The sequence below is a fragment of the Phaethon lepturus genome, unplaced genomic scaffold, assembly GCF_000687285.1.
Source record: "Phaethon lepturus isolate BGI_N335 unplaced genomic scaffold, ASM68728v1 scaffold3353, whole genome shotgun sequence".
NCBI lineage: Eukaryota > Metazoa > Chordata > Aves > Phaethontiformes > Phaethontidae > Phaethon > Phaethon lepturus.
The window spans coordinates 37,418-51,066 of record NW_010529529.1 but is presented as its reverse complement, the minus strand read 5'-3'; the positions used below and the strand labels follow the sequence as shown (position 1 = coordinate 51,066).

The 13,649-nt window shown below is 38.9% G+C and overlaps 1 protein-coding gene across 1 annotated transcript in view; it reads left to right on the top strand.

Moving 5' to 3' along the window:
* Positions 1–385: 385 nt before the first annotated feature.
* The window catches only part of INPP5F (inositol polyphosphate-5-phosphatase F), a 29,966-nt gene continuing 16,702 nt past the window's right edge, over positions 386–13,649 (top strand). Inside the window, exons 1-6 of the mRNA XM_010283952.1 lie at positions 386–464; positions 7,712–7,848; positions 9,249–9,377; positions 10,086–10,253; positions 10,650–10,706; positions 11,599–11,797. Of these exons, the coding sequence (XP_010282254.1) occupies positions 10,146–10,253; positions 10,650–10,706; positions 11,599–11,797 (364 nt within the window). The 5' untranslated portion in view covers positions 386–464; positions 7,712–7,848; positions 9,249–9,377; positions 10,086–10,145. The remainder of the gene's footprint in view (positions 465–7,711; positions 7,849–9,248; positions 9,378–10,085; positions 10,254–10,649; positions 10,707–11,598; positions 11,798–13,649) is intronic.

Below are 13,649 nucleotides of genomic sequence, written 5' to 3'. Positions count from 1 at the left end.
TTTGGAGCTACGTTATTAACTTCTTGATCTGTATTCAATTTTGCTTTAGCCATGTAAAATTTCAGTTAAGTTACAAATTCTAGTGGGTATTAGAAGAATTAGGCCGCCATAAAACCGAGTTACTGTAGCCCAAAACAGTTATGTATGTAACTTTTTTTCTAAAATAGCTGAGGTAGGACTTTAAATTGGAAACTTAGTCATTTGATCATAGCTACTTCTTAACAAGCAAAAATTGAACAGCATATGTATCTTATTCTTACTGCAGGAATCCTGGTGTATTTTCTGCCCTCTAAGGTGGTGAAAGTGGAGAAAATGACCATCACTGGATTAATTGTCATGTTGAGTTTACTTTGAAAAAAATGGAGTTTTCTTCTTTTTTGCAGCCACTGATCTTCTTTTGGCTTGGAATCCCATTTGTCTGGGCCTGGTAGAGGGAGTCATTGGTAAAGTTCAGCTTCATACAGGTATGTTGTTGTTTGGTGTGTGGTGGTTTTTCTTGTGTGGTTTTTTTTTTTTTTTACTGCTAATGCATTTTGTTTTAAAGCCTACTGCAAATAATACTGTGTAGCTCAAATGGAATTATGTAGTGTTCTTTGCAATGGAGGAGTACTCCCCAACTATGTGAACTTGTCAAAGTGATTATATTATAGCTGCAGATGCAAATTCCCTGTACTTTCCAGTGTATGTATTTTGCTTCGTTGCTGTCTTGTGAATGCAGTTCTCTATTTTTACAAAGAGTGGAAATTTGTACTTGAAGTTCTGTCTGAAGCTCCATGTGAGATGCATAAAATTATTGCACCTTTTTGAATAATTCTTTAAAGCAGTTTTTTTGTTGTTGTCCTATGGTACAGTGCAAAAACTAATGATGGAAGTTTTCACAAACATGTAAGGCTTGAATTCTCAATGCTAGATGAAAACCTGAAGAATTACTACCTTGGTAGATGACTATTTGAAAGTAAAAGGAACACTTAAACTTATTAAAGTTAAATGTAAGACATGGCTATAAAATGAAAGCAGGTGTAGAATGCATTGTGATTTAATGTTAAGCCTGTGTCTAACTGATTCAGGAACTTACTCCTGTAAAACAAGTTCAGTGCTCTTTTAGCTTTAGTCAGCTGCAGATTCCTGCAGGCATAATAAATATTTATTTTGAGATATACCAGCTTTGTCTAGAAAGATTCTTCTGCCAGTAGAGCTCTGGATATCTATTTACTGATGGGTAGGGAAGCTAGCCATGAACTCTGCTTCACTTACTGTGTGCTGTTCTCTTTGTGAGTGCTTAGACCCTGCACTGAAAGTAGTGCCTGGCAATATGATCAATACAGGTAAAACTTCAAGCGTGTTCCAGGATGGAATTAAGTGCTGAAATGGATCAGATGTTTGTGGTCTGTTGAACAGAAACAGGTTAGTCAGGATGGCAGGGGCACACTAGCAGCAGGGGAGGAAGGACAACGGGCTGGTTACACCACTGCACGGGTGTGTGACAGGTCTAGTTCTGGGAAATGCGTGACTCCGTCCTTGCTGTAGCCCCTGGGTCTCGTTTCTGAGAGTAATAGTTCATAGACCATCTCTCCATGAAATTTGTGGTCACGTCCTCTTTCCAGTTGCATCGCTTCATCTTTGAATTTCACCTGAGATTTTTTTTGTCTGTCCTCATTCTACAGATCTATTCAGCCTTCCTTTTTCTGATCTGATGATATGAAGTGGTTCAGACTCTGCCATCTCACTTTCTCTTCTTGTCCAGGTTGTCTGTGCTGTTCAGCATGTGCTGTTTATGATGAATGATGGCTAAACTCCAGTAATGACCTTTTTCTGCTGTGGGAAAATGCTCAGTGATTGTTTTAGCATGTTTTTTTTGTGTGTTGTTTTGTTTTGGTGTGGGTTTTTGTGTGTTTTTTGTTTATTTTTTTTAAACCAAGCACTTGGGTACACAAAGTGTACCTTCCCCCTTCTCTGCAGGGAGTCTAGTGTAAAAACCTTTGAGAGGGGAGACCTTGCCAAATGCTTTGTGGAAGGTCTAGTATGTTATGGCAACCGAATATCCTTGCATGTGTGCTTATTGTGAGGCGCTGCGCCTGCTTATGAAAGCTGAGTTGAAACGTTCCTCAGCATGTGACACTTCAACAGGCGCCAGCTCGCTGTTGCCAAGTAAGTTAAGACTATCAGGTAATAAGCCTGATATCTGGTCTTCTTTCCATGTGTCCTGTAGAGATACTGAATCAATTATGCTCATCCAGGCACTCCATTCAGCTGCTGCTTAGGCCAGTGGAAGCATTTTGTTTCCTCTCCCTTGTTCAGATGACACCATCACAACCTGTTCACAGACTGTCCTTCTTTGTTGTCGATATTCTGGTATTTAGTGATGCAACTGTTCTGTAAACAGACATTTATTTTCTACCTTTAACTGTCTGAAGAAAGGTAAAATCTCAGCTATTTATCCTTACCCTTCTGCTGAGAACTGCTGCTCCCTTGAGCCTGCTGACAGTCGCTGATGCCTGTCCTCCCTCAGGCTGTAGTCGAAACGAGAGGGCTGACCGCGATGTCTTGCGTAGGTCTCTGGAAACCTATTATTGTCAATGAACTCTTACTTGATCATATTCAAGTGTAGTTTTATGTAATCCTCTAGCTAACCATCTAGCACTCTTGCAGAGTAACCTGTCTTCATTCCTTATTCTTGTATCGATCTTTGTCACCTGGGAACTTTGTCAGCAGAAGTTGTCCAGCGATGTTAAATATTTGTACCACTATCTCCAGACTGAGAGTACTGTGCTGCAGAAGCTGGGCGAAATGCTTTTCTCCCAGAGCTGATCTGGAACGGGAGGACTTCTTGCTCTGATTTCTTCTCCCCTGCCCCCAGACTACAAGGATCAGAAAACTTAATTTGAAGCAATTTTGGCTAACTAGATTCCTATATGGCCTTGTCCTGCTCAGAACCTTGTTAGTAGCTATAACAAAGGAAAGAAGTACTAGTGCGTTTTAAAAACGCTTAGCACGTGATGACTAATACTGGAAACTTTAAATACCTTTTTAAGTATTAAAGTTGCTACCAGCGCACTCTGAAGCTGTCACTAAGCCTGTATGCGCTTCAGTGTCTTGGGCATAGATCCTTACAGGTTCTTGAAAGATTTACTTAATGCAAGAATGCTGGAGTAGTCCTAAAATGTCCTTGAAATGTCCATGTAGTCAGTCCTGGTCTGTCCTTAATTTAGCATTGAAATTCCCTTGCCAAGTTGCTGTAACTAGGGATGAGATTTAATTTACTCTTAATCTTACTGGTTTTATTGCTGGCCTCGTCCAGGAGAATTTGTAGAAAAGCTGCTGTGGCAGGGAAGCAGTCTTGTAGAAACCAGCTAGGCAATGTTACATGGTTTATTTTTAATTCTTTAAAGAATTTTTGCTATGAGAGGGTCAGTTGTACATCTGGACATAACTGTACACTCACATTGGAGATGAAGGTCTTATTTAAAGTATCATTTGGTTCTTGCCCAATACTGAATTTTCTTAAATATTAAGATGCTTTTTTGAGGCAAAAAACCAACCCCAAACAAAATAAAAAATTAATTGAGTATCAGATTGCAAGGATATGGTCTTTTACCTTTTTCTGTTCCATTCCAAGATGACTTGTAAGAAAATGTGGAGTAAAAATGGGAATAGAACGAAAAGGATTTTAGCATGCGTTGTGGAGGTAAGTTACTGAAACAGAACATTGCACATTTTCTTGGTACAGACGCACAGTTAAAATTATCTCTGCATGATCTTCCCATATAGAGTCAAGCACATCTCTTGCATAAACAGTGTCTCCTTTATAGAATATTAATTTTATTTTGTGGTCCACTTAGTGTGCATACATACAAAATATAAGTGTAGCCATTCAATTTCCTTTTGTAAAAATCCCATTACACAACTAGAAAGAGGTTGTGTTATTTTTTTGTTAGAGTAGAAAGTAGATACTTTAACCCACTAAAATGGTAATGGTAGCCTGAAATTGAATCACCTTTGATCAGAGACTGCTTAGCAAGTTGATCAAACATTGTAGTGCTAGAATATGCTCAGAGTTGATGCTCTATATCTAACTATAATCAAAGCTGGATTTCTTAACCAGTTCCAGCAACTTCCACTTAACTCATTCATTGCCACCACACATTTTTCCGTTTCTTGGTGAAAGCGCGCTGCTATGCCGCTTGCTGTACTTGTATCAGTTTGGTGTGCTTTTCCAATGATGGTTGGTTAAGACCCAAATGAAACGCTGCTGGCAAGGTTCCATAGACCCAGTGAACAGAAGGGAAGTGGAGTTCCTCCTTCCCTATCCCCAGGACAGGAAAGCTTTTTTTGTTAGCATGCCTCAATCTTGATAGCAACAGTGAGTGGTTCAGCATTTGAAATATCTTCAATGAGTTGTAACTGCTGCCATTTCTAACTTCGCCCAAGCAACCGAAAACATTCTTTTTGCATGCAACTAATTGTTAAGTTAGCCAAGTAACAACAAATAAGAAAATGATAGCATGGAATTTCTTGGCTAAAATCAAAATACTTCCAAAAAGCAGCATTTACAGTAAACTTATGCACAGTTTAAGAAAAGTTACTGCAAAAGCATTTGGGGAAACTAAATACTAGATTGTTTGGGGAGTGTTAGAGAAAATAAACAGCAGTGGTGTGCTGACAGTATTGAAGCAAAAGAGGAGCTAAATTCCTTTTTAGTGAGGAATGGGAGGTAACAGCTTACTTTAGATATGGTACTTTAAATTAGTTGTTGCCGTCTACTCAGCCATAGTTCATAAAACACTACAAATGAACATTAGATGTTAAGAGATTATTTAAAACATGCACTCCTCTGGAATGATAACGTAGCTGTAGTGCTCTCATGTACACACCGTACCACCCACATTGAGTAGACAATAACTAACTTTTTTTTTTTAAAGAAAGTAGTTCCATTGAACAGCTTTAACTGCAGAAGCACATACTCTATTCAGGGATTCAATTATTTAGATATTGCTGGCAATTACAATGTGCTCCTTCTGTGGCTGTTGTTGAAGCTTTTACTTTAGGCCATACTTTATCTGCATAACTACTTCCTGACTGTTTTCTTTTGATCTGCTGGGGAATTCCTGTTTTTTCTTTCAATGTTCTGTGGCTCTGGCTATAATACAAATAGTTTTGAAGTGTACGCCAAGATGACTTTAAGTGCATTTTTTTAAAATGCTAAAAGGATACAGAACTCACTTGGCTGTATTAAGCTCTTAAGTTCTCGTTTGCTGCTACCAGGGTTTATTAATATGAGGTAAACTAAGGAGTAGCCAGAGACTACTGTCACTAAGGTGTGTCTGCTTAGAAATGCCTTTACACTTTTTTCCCAATGGAATCATATTGATTATGTCACTGGAGCTCTAGATGGTATCCTTTCTTAAAAGAGTATCTGTTTGTTTTTTTTTTTGTTGACATACACTGGTGATCTCCTCATAGGGTTTTTTTGTTGACATACACTGGTGATCTCCTCGTAGCAGTAAGTTGTGTGGCTAACCTTCTGCAGATGGGAGTAGATGAGATTATAGGGCTGCCCAACAGGAATATCTGTCTGGATGCCCCATTGTACTACCCTTCCGTGAAGCTTGGATTGCCCTGGGGTTCCAGAGACTGTATTGTTTTAGCCTGCTGGAACGCAATATGGAAAATGGTAGGCCTTCTTTTTAGATAAAGCGGTAGACATCTTCATCTGCTGTTGGTGTTCTTGGCGGCATTTCGATTTCCCCTTTTTAAAAGGATTTTCTTGCCTATTCATCGGTCTTCTCACTGTTGTGTAGAATCTGTCCTGTTTTCCTCAGCTTCCCTTTTCTTATTTCCACCTTACCCTCATGGGTGCTAGGTGGAATGCTGGAGGCAAAGGCAGGTGTTCTCCAAAAGTCGTGTTGCCTGTACCTGTACAGAAAAAGCTATTCCAGCACCCGCTGTCAGTGGGGATAATTATCTTGCTGGCATCTGCTGTCACTCTTTTGTCCTTATTTGACCAGTTTTTAGGAGACTATGGTTATGCCACAGCTTTGAGTAACCTGGTGCAACCTCAGAGCTGACCCTGCTTGAGCAGGGTGACTTGCTGAGCTCCCTTCCCACCCGGCTTGTCTCCGTGATCCTACAGAGATTGTGATCCTGATGCTGTGTTCAGGAAGTAGTGCAGGGCTCCCTTTAGAGGGTCACATGCACCACTTTAATGTATGTCTGCATTCCCCTTCCCCTCCTCCCTTTTTGGGGGGCAGCTTCTGGTTCCCACAACGCATTTGTAATTATGAGGATCTGTGGTTTTTAAAGGCAGCTTAGTATCCACATAAGCACACTTTTTTTCTAAAACCTTTTTTTTCCTAAAGATGGTAATATAGAACCAAAGTAAGGAGTGGTGTGTAATAATGCACAGTAGTCTATTTACAATGATTATTCCTTTTCTTTAGATAGAAGAAGCTGCTGCTTATACATGTCCTGTCATATTTGGGTTGAAGTGTTCAAGGTTTTCTTAATTGCAGTTATTGGAAAGATGCTCACAACTTGGAGCTTTAATTCTATGCTGAGTATATATTGGAAAATCAGGGAAAAAGAGAACAATTCTGGGTGTCCTGTGACTTCAAACACATTATCCTGGTTTTTTTTTTAAGCACTCACAGGCTAAGATACTGTTTACAGTTTACTATGCAAGCAAAACAGACTTTGTATTTGCTGTAGAGCCTCTAAATAGAGTTTTCAAAGGCTGTATGTTGTATTCAAAGGCATAATACATGACAGTTCACTGTCACAAGTGGGAAGCATATTTAAGTCTACTGTAGCAGGCTTTTAATGTCTGTGTATGACTTTTTCAGTTATACTCGGTTGCTTCTCAGTTGGGACAAATAGTGAGTGTATGTGTGTATCTCTAAGACTTTCTGTGCATTTTGCATCACTCTTAACAGAACTTTCACTTCTGACTCAAAAGCCCGGCATACTACTAGCGTGCTACTGACCTAACCAAGGGATTAAACTCTAAGGAGGTTAATGTCCAGGCAATACTCAGCAGTCGGTGGGAAAGCTTGTTGCTCTGTTTCCCTGTTTAAAGTGCTGAAGCTATAATCACAAATGTTGTAGATTGAATGTGTGTATGGAACACGCCTATTACCAATATCTTCATTAATCTTTCTCATTAATTTCTACACCACTTAGATGCATATACTTCGGGAATGGTGTTGTAAACATACATGAGCTGCTTTGTGATGCAGTCTGTGTTTGTTCACCAAACTTCTTAATAACTCATGAATATTGTAATCAGACGTTACCTCTGTCTGTCTTGTTTGCTGTTTTATATACAAGAGAAGGTAGAAACGGAAAAATCTTAGCTTGTCGTCTGAGCTCCAGCTATTCTTTTCAAATTGTACTGCCATTAGTGGGAATGTGCATCATCCTAGAGATTGCCTAATTGCTATAGATGAAGCAGTGGTAACTTTACCTCTGATGGGTAAGTCTATGAAGTGGTTAATCTCCTTATTGTATTAGAGACTGAATAAATATTGTTTTTTAGGTGGTTTTTTTTTTTACTGCAATGCATAATAACAAAACAACACTAGTGAATCATCGTTCACTGGTGTCTTCTAGTCAAATGGTTCCTGGCAGGGTTTTTACACTGGGGAGAAGCTTCTGGCAGCCTAATGAAAGTAAATGCCTGACAGACAAATCAAAGCATCTACTAATCTTTTTCCAGATTTACCGTGGTGGCTACTTTTAATTCGTCAGAAAGCATTGATTGGCAAACTTCCAGGAGACCATGAGGTTTGCAAAATAACGAAGATTGCAGTGATTCCACTTTCTGAAACAGAACCTCAGGATCTGGAATTAGAGGTATGACTGTCTTTAGTGAATTCTGACTTCCCCCTTCTGCTTCAGTGAAACTTAAATGTGAAATGTAATAGTTTAACACATGCCTCTCACTACTTTTTCCTGGTGCATGCAGGCATATTGAACATTTTGTGCTTTTTAAATACTGTTTTTCGATTAAAAGTTTTTTTATTTTTTAAAGCAGATATCACAAGTTCTGTTAGGAAGGGAAGCTGCAATAAAATTATACCCAAACTTCATAAAGACCCTTGAAAATACCACACAAGAACAAAGTTTTTTTTTACTGTAATTGAGCAACAGGTCATCTGAGAACAGAACTGAATCCACTGGAATCATCTAAAAGGACAAAGCTGTAGACTAGGACAGGAACCTTGGGTTTTTGGTTTTTTTTAAGCAAAAAAAAAAAAGCTCTCTCTTTATGACTAGGATGGTAAGACTTTCAGTAAATCCTAGTACTCTAAGCCGAGTAGCAGTTAGTAGACTGTTGGGAGAAGAATCCTGTCTTCAGGCTGCTTCTTTCAAGTGTGTGTGGCAGGGGAGCATGATGATGGGGGACAGGATGATTTGTGATAGTCTCTATGGTGCCTGTATGACAGCATGAGAATCCTTCCCTGAAGAGGGAAAGAGTAACATGGACTCTCCAAAGCTTTGTTGGAACTCTAGGAGCATGAAGAGCTGCTGAAGCATTGTGTCAGAGTCTGGGCATTAGAACATCCCAGGGTCTGGGATACAAGAATATGGCTTGAAATCTAGATGTAATACCTTCCTGTTCTTAGTTGTGTAGGCAAGAACATAGCACATCAGCTAGGTTCTTCTGTGCCTAGGAATCTGTACAAGAACTCAAATTTGCAGTACCCTCTTCTAAGTACTTCAACTTGCTTACTCCTGAGGTTATCCCCAAATATCTCCAAGGTGAGGCTTCATGTGTGTGTTTTTTGGGGGAAGAAGCTGTCATATCTTTCTCCTCTGAATCAGGAGAGAGTATATTATTTTTTTAAGGGGTGGTCTTCCATCCATCCAGTTTTGGCATCTTAATTCTATAATTTGGCTTGAAGGGAAACCCTTACTTTAAATGTTGCAGATTTTTTTTCCAAAAGAGAATGAATAAAGGAAAAACAATACAAGTGAGTAATACTAATTTACACTGTAGTTTGTGTAGGAAGTTGAGGTGGGTCGGGATACTCAAGTCATGTCAAATAAAGGCAGACATTCTCACAATCACAGCAGGAAATGCCTTTTATAAAAAAGAGGGAGAAATATGCTATAGCTGGAAACCTGCATGGTCCCCCTGTATTTCAGAATGTGGTGTTGCGGTCTTGCTTTTGTAGACTTTTTAATTAAAATTTCCTTGAACTTGTTAAAGAGTATTTAAGTATTGGTTTTAATTCAGTATCATTATTTAGCTTTGTAAAAAGCACCATTTTGGGATAAACAAGCCAGAGAAGATTACACAGTCCCCAGATGACACAAAATTTCTGCTGAAGACTCTTACTCAAATTAAATCAAATGTGTCTGCTCCAAATAAAAAGAAGGTAAACCTTTCTGTTTTCTTGGTTTTTTTTCAAAATGTTTAACTGGTAATTCGAAGGTTGTGATGGATAATCAAATGGAGTACTAAGACCTGAAAAGAGAACTAGTGAAAAACTGCAGAATGTGCAACTGCTCCGTCATGAAGTTCAATTTAATTTTTGATTATTTAACTGTTGTTCTTCTATGATTTTTCATTTTGTAATTATATAATTTTGGCAGAATTACTAATAGACTGCCTTCTTACCAGGATTTGCTTCTAGTGGGATTCCAAACTTCTACAAATTGTTCTGTATAAGCATGTCTTACCATACAGAATTGGAGACAAAATTTAGTGCACAGTTCCTCAGAGAACTCCATACGATCTTTTGATACAATAATGGCTTCAGTTTGAAAGTCCAAACAATGTTAATTGTTTGGAACAGGTAGATGCAGTACTTCACAGAAACTCTTGAGGCTGAAACTTCTGGAGCTTACATTCAAGTAGTATGTTTCGGGGTCTGACTGCTCTGAATGCCCTTATTGCTAAAAGTAATAGCGTGATATTTCTGAAGATGCTGGCCCTTGTTTATCTCTGCTAGGAATTTTAAGATCCTGCTCCTCAATTAGAAAATGTTTGTCTTACAAGATTAGAAATGGCATTTAGCAAATATGGCTGTAGTCTTTTTCAATCAAAGAGAAAGACATAAGAATGCCATTACTTTTCTTTTCAGATTAAAGAAAGCAAAGAAAAAGAGAAGCTGGAGAAGAGATTATTGGAGGAGTTATTCAAAATGTTCATGGACTCGGACTCCTTTTACTACAGCCTGACCTATGACCTAACAAATTCTGTGCAGAGGCAGAGTGCGTGTGAGAAAACCAATTTACCACTGTGGCGAAAAGTAAGTGTGTGTGGTTGGTTGGTTTTTTTGGTTGTGGGTGTGTTTGTGGTTTGGTGGGTTTTGTGGGGTTTTTTTCCTCCTTTTGGGAGATGTGCTGTTCAGTCAAGTGTTGACTACATACATTATTGGTCACATTCTCTGCTGGTCTAACCTACAGCAACTGAAGATCTTGCCCTGTAACCAGCTTCAGTGTGAGGAAAAGAAACAAGTCTCCAGCAGCATGTCTTGAACTGAGCTATATTCAAAATGAGCTATATTCAAACTGAGTTATGTTCAAAAGTAGTGAACACTAGACTTGTATGTACAGTTATAGTGAATAACACCGGTGCCTTTAACAAAGATATTGCCAAACCATACTTAAAATATTGCCAAAACTGCCCTTTTTGTTTTAAACAGGTTGATGACAGATTCTTTTGGAACAAGCACATGATTGAAGATCTCATCAGCATTGATGTGAGTCTTATTTCTAACAATAGTGTGTATTATGAGAACCATTCTTTTGTTCAAATGTTTACTTAAGGCCTTATAGAAGTTTACTTAAAAACCTGCTTGGCAGACAGGTCAGGATCAGGGCTGTGCCTTCTGAAGCTGAGCAGCTGACATTACCTTCTTCCCCCAGCTAGCTTCCAGCAGCCTTCTAGCCTGTGATCATTGCTAATGAATGCACATCAACTGAATTTAAAATTTTATTGCAATAAAGCAATGCAGAATAACTTGATGTGTGATATATTTGTGCTGATTTTTGAAGGTAAACTTAAGATGTATTTATCTGTGAAATGGGTTATCTGTGGGCAGAGCTGATTATTTGATAAGGAGGAGGAGCCAGAAAAGAAACTCTGAATTCCAAAATTTTTTTGAGACAAGAGTTTTGTTTTCCTAGGTGGAGAATACTGTTGTTTCTCCTTGAACACAGTAGCTGATCAATGTAACAGTAGGGCAGAACAAATTATTCTGAACAGCTGTTCCGAGTAGTAGATGTAACATTGTATGAAAACTCCCTTTGGGGAAAGGGGAAAAAAGCTTTTGAATATTGTAGTTGTATTGTTCTCTTCTATCCCTAGGTAGCTGGGAGTAGAGGAGGGCTTTTTGCCTTGTCTTGGTTCAGCTTGCTTCATCTCCACAGAAAAATATTAAGTTGCTTGTCTGTCGTCTTCCTGATTTAAGTGTTACAACTAATGGAGCAAAAATGCTGGTACCTCTTACAGAAATGAGGCAAGAATAAGGCAAAAATTTCTTAAAACATATAAACAGTTGCTTCACATGTGTGTTAAACATGAGATGTGGCAGAAATAATTGTAGGCAATGTAGAACCAACAAGACTGTAAATTTTTTTTGTAACCTTCAGAATGCTGAAGTGGACTTCTGGATTATACCCATCATACAAGGATTTGTGCAAATTGAAGAGCTTGTAGTAAACTATACTGAATCTTCTGATGATGATAAGAGCAGTCCTGAAACTCCTCCTCAGGAATCAACTTGTGTAGATGACATTCATCCAACATTTCTGGTGGCGCTTATTTCACGCCGGAGTCGGCACAGAGCTGGTAGGCAAACATAGTTCAAGGCATTGGGATTGTTCCTGAACACTGGAGAGGGATGCAGAAGATAAAACTTGGAAGAGCACTGTATTGTTCAGCTCTTGTCGAAGTATGTGCTAAAGCCTTTCCTGCTTATAGGGGGAAGAGAAAAGGCTGTAGTACATGCAGCACTACACAGCAGTTACTAGATGAGCTTTAGTAGTCCCCTCTCGGGCACTGAATGTATCTGAGTGTATTGGCTCTGAGATGAAGTTCCATCTTTGCAAACAACATCTTGATCAGGACCTTGCGTACGGCTCTGTCCTGATACCCTTCAGTAGGCCTGGGTGGGAGTTAAATTTTCAAAGGTCTTCCTTTGAGGGCTTGACAGCTGCTGAATAGGGACTTGAAAAGGCTGTAGTGTGTGTGTGTGCACGCGCCTGTGACCCAGGAGATGTTTATGTAGGGCCAAGGTGTGAAATAAGAACCATGCTTTGGTCTTGCACCTTATTTGACTTATTCTCATAGCAGTAAGGCAAACAAAAATTACTCTGTGCTCCTTAGGAGCACAGAAAGAAAGATTGAATCACCTTGCACTTTAGTAGGTCCTCTTCAACTCTAAGCCTTTTCAGTCTGTCAGAGGCTTTTTTAATACGTTCTCCACTGTGTCCAACTCCTTTCCTACACAGTCACGTTTTTAACATGTCAAAACAAGAAAAAAAACCTCGTGAGCTTACTGGCTTTGTACCACAGCTCACTGCAATACATTTAATTTGGTTCCCAGGAAAATTATTTCGGAACAACCCAGAGTAAATATTTGAGGATTTCACAGTAGTGTCTAGTTTGCAGTATGCCTTATTTGTAGAAAATAGCTTTAGATACAGAAACTGAATCTCTGAGGGCAAAGTGCTTATTGATTCCGTCTTATTATTCATGACACTATGCTAATCTGATTGCTAGTCCAGAGCGTAGACAGTGTAGAACTTTCTCCCTTGACACAAAAAGTTTGTTTCAGTAAATTGATTGACTGTTTTGATGAACAATTGTAGGATTGTGTGTTTAATTCATTCTGTAATACATAATTTTAGCCAAGAGTTCAAAGTGTGCTCATTTCTGAAATATTGTCGTTAAAAAAACAAATGCACCCCCAGAAAACAGAGGAAACACTGATTTGAAAGCTAAGATAATTGTGTTAGATACACTGATTCTTTATTTGTCAGGCAGCTTGCTTGTGATTTAGGAAAAAAAAAAATAATCACTGCACTAAATTATCAACATACCCAAGACCTTAAGGAGAGGTATAATGAGATAAAGGAAGACAGCTGCTCGAAAGCTTAAGAGAGCAAGAGCCTAGTGTCTGCAAAATTTGAGATGTCAAAAGTAAGGGAGCTGAAGTTTCCTGTGTAATGATTTAGTTTGGGTTTTGGTGTAACAGCCACTACTGGTGGCAGGACATAAGTAAAGGGTGTCTGATGCTTTAGTCTAAAAGCCCCCTTCTGATTAAATGCTGTAAAACTGCTTTGACATTTTGTGATCCTATAACGGTCCTGATGATGGGTATTTTACATTCCTTTCACTTCCCTATTTCTAACCTCTTCCTTTCTCTCCCATAGTCTTTAGCTAGTGCTGTTGGAGTTTGGTTCAAAAGTTTGGCCCAGCGCTACTTCAGAACTTGGAACTGAGTTGTTCTGATTCTGTGGAAGTGAATTTCCATGCTATAAACCATAGCCCTGAATCTTTCCCACCCTTTTTCTTTATTCCTTCCCCATTGCTTGCTACCACCTGCATCCTTTCTGAAATAGTGATGTACTCTCCTTTGAGTAAAGGATGTGCAAATGCTTATGCATTTTGTTTAATGACCAGATCAGAGATGACTAGG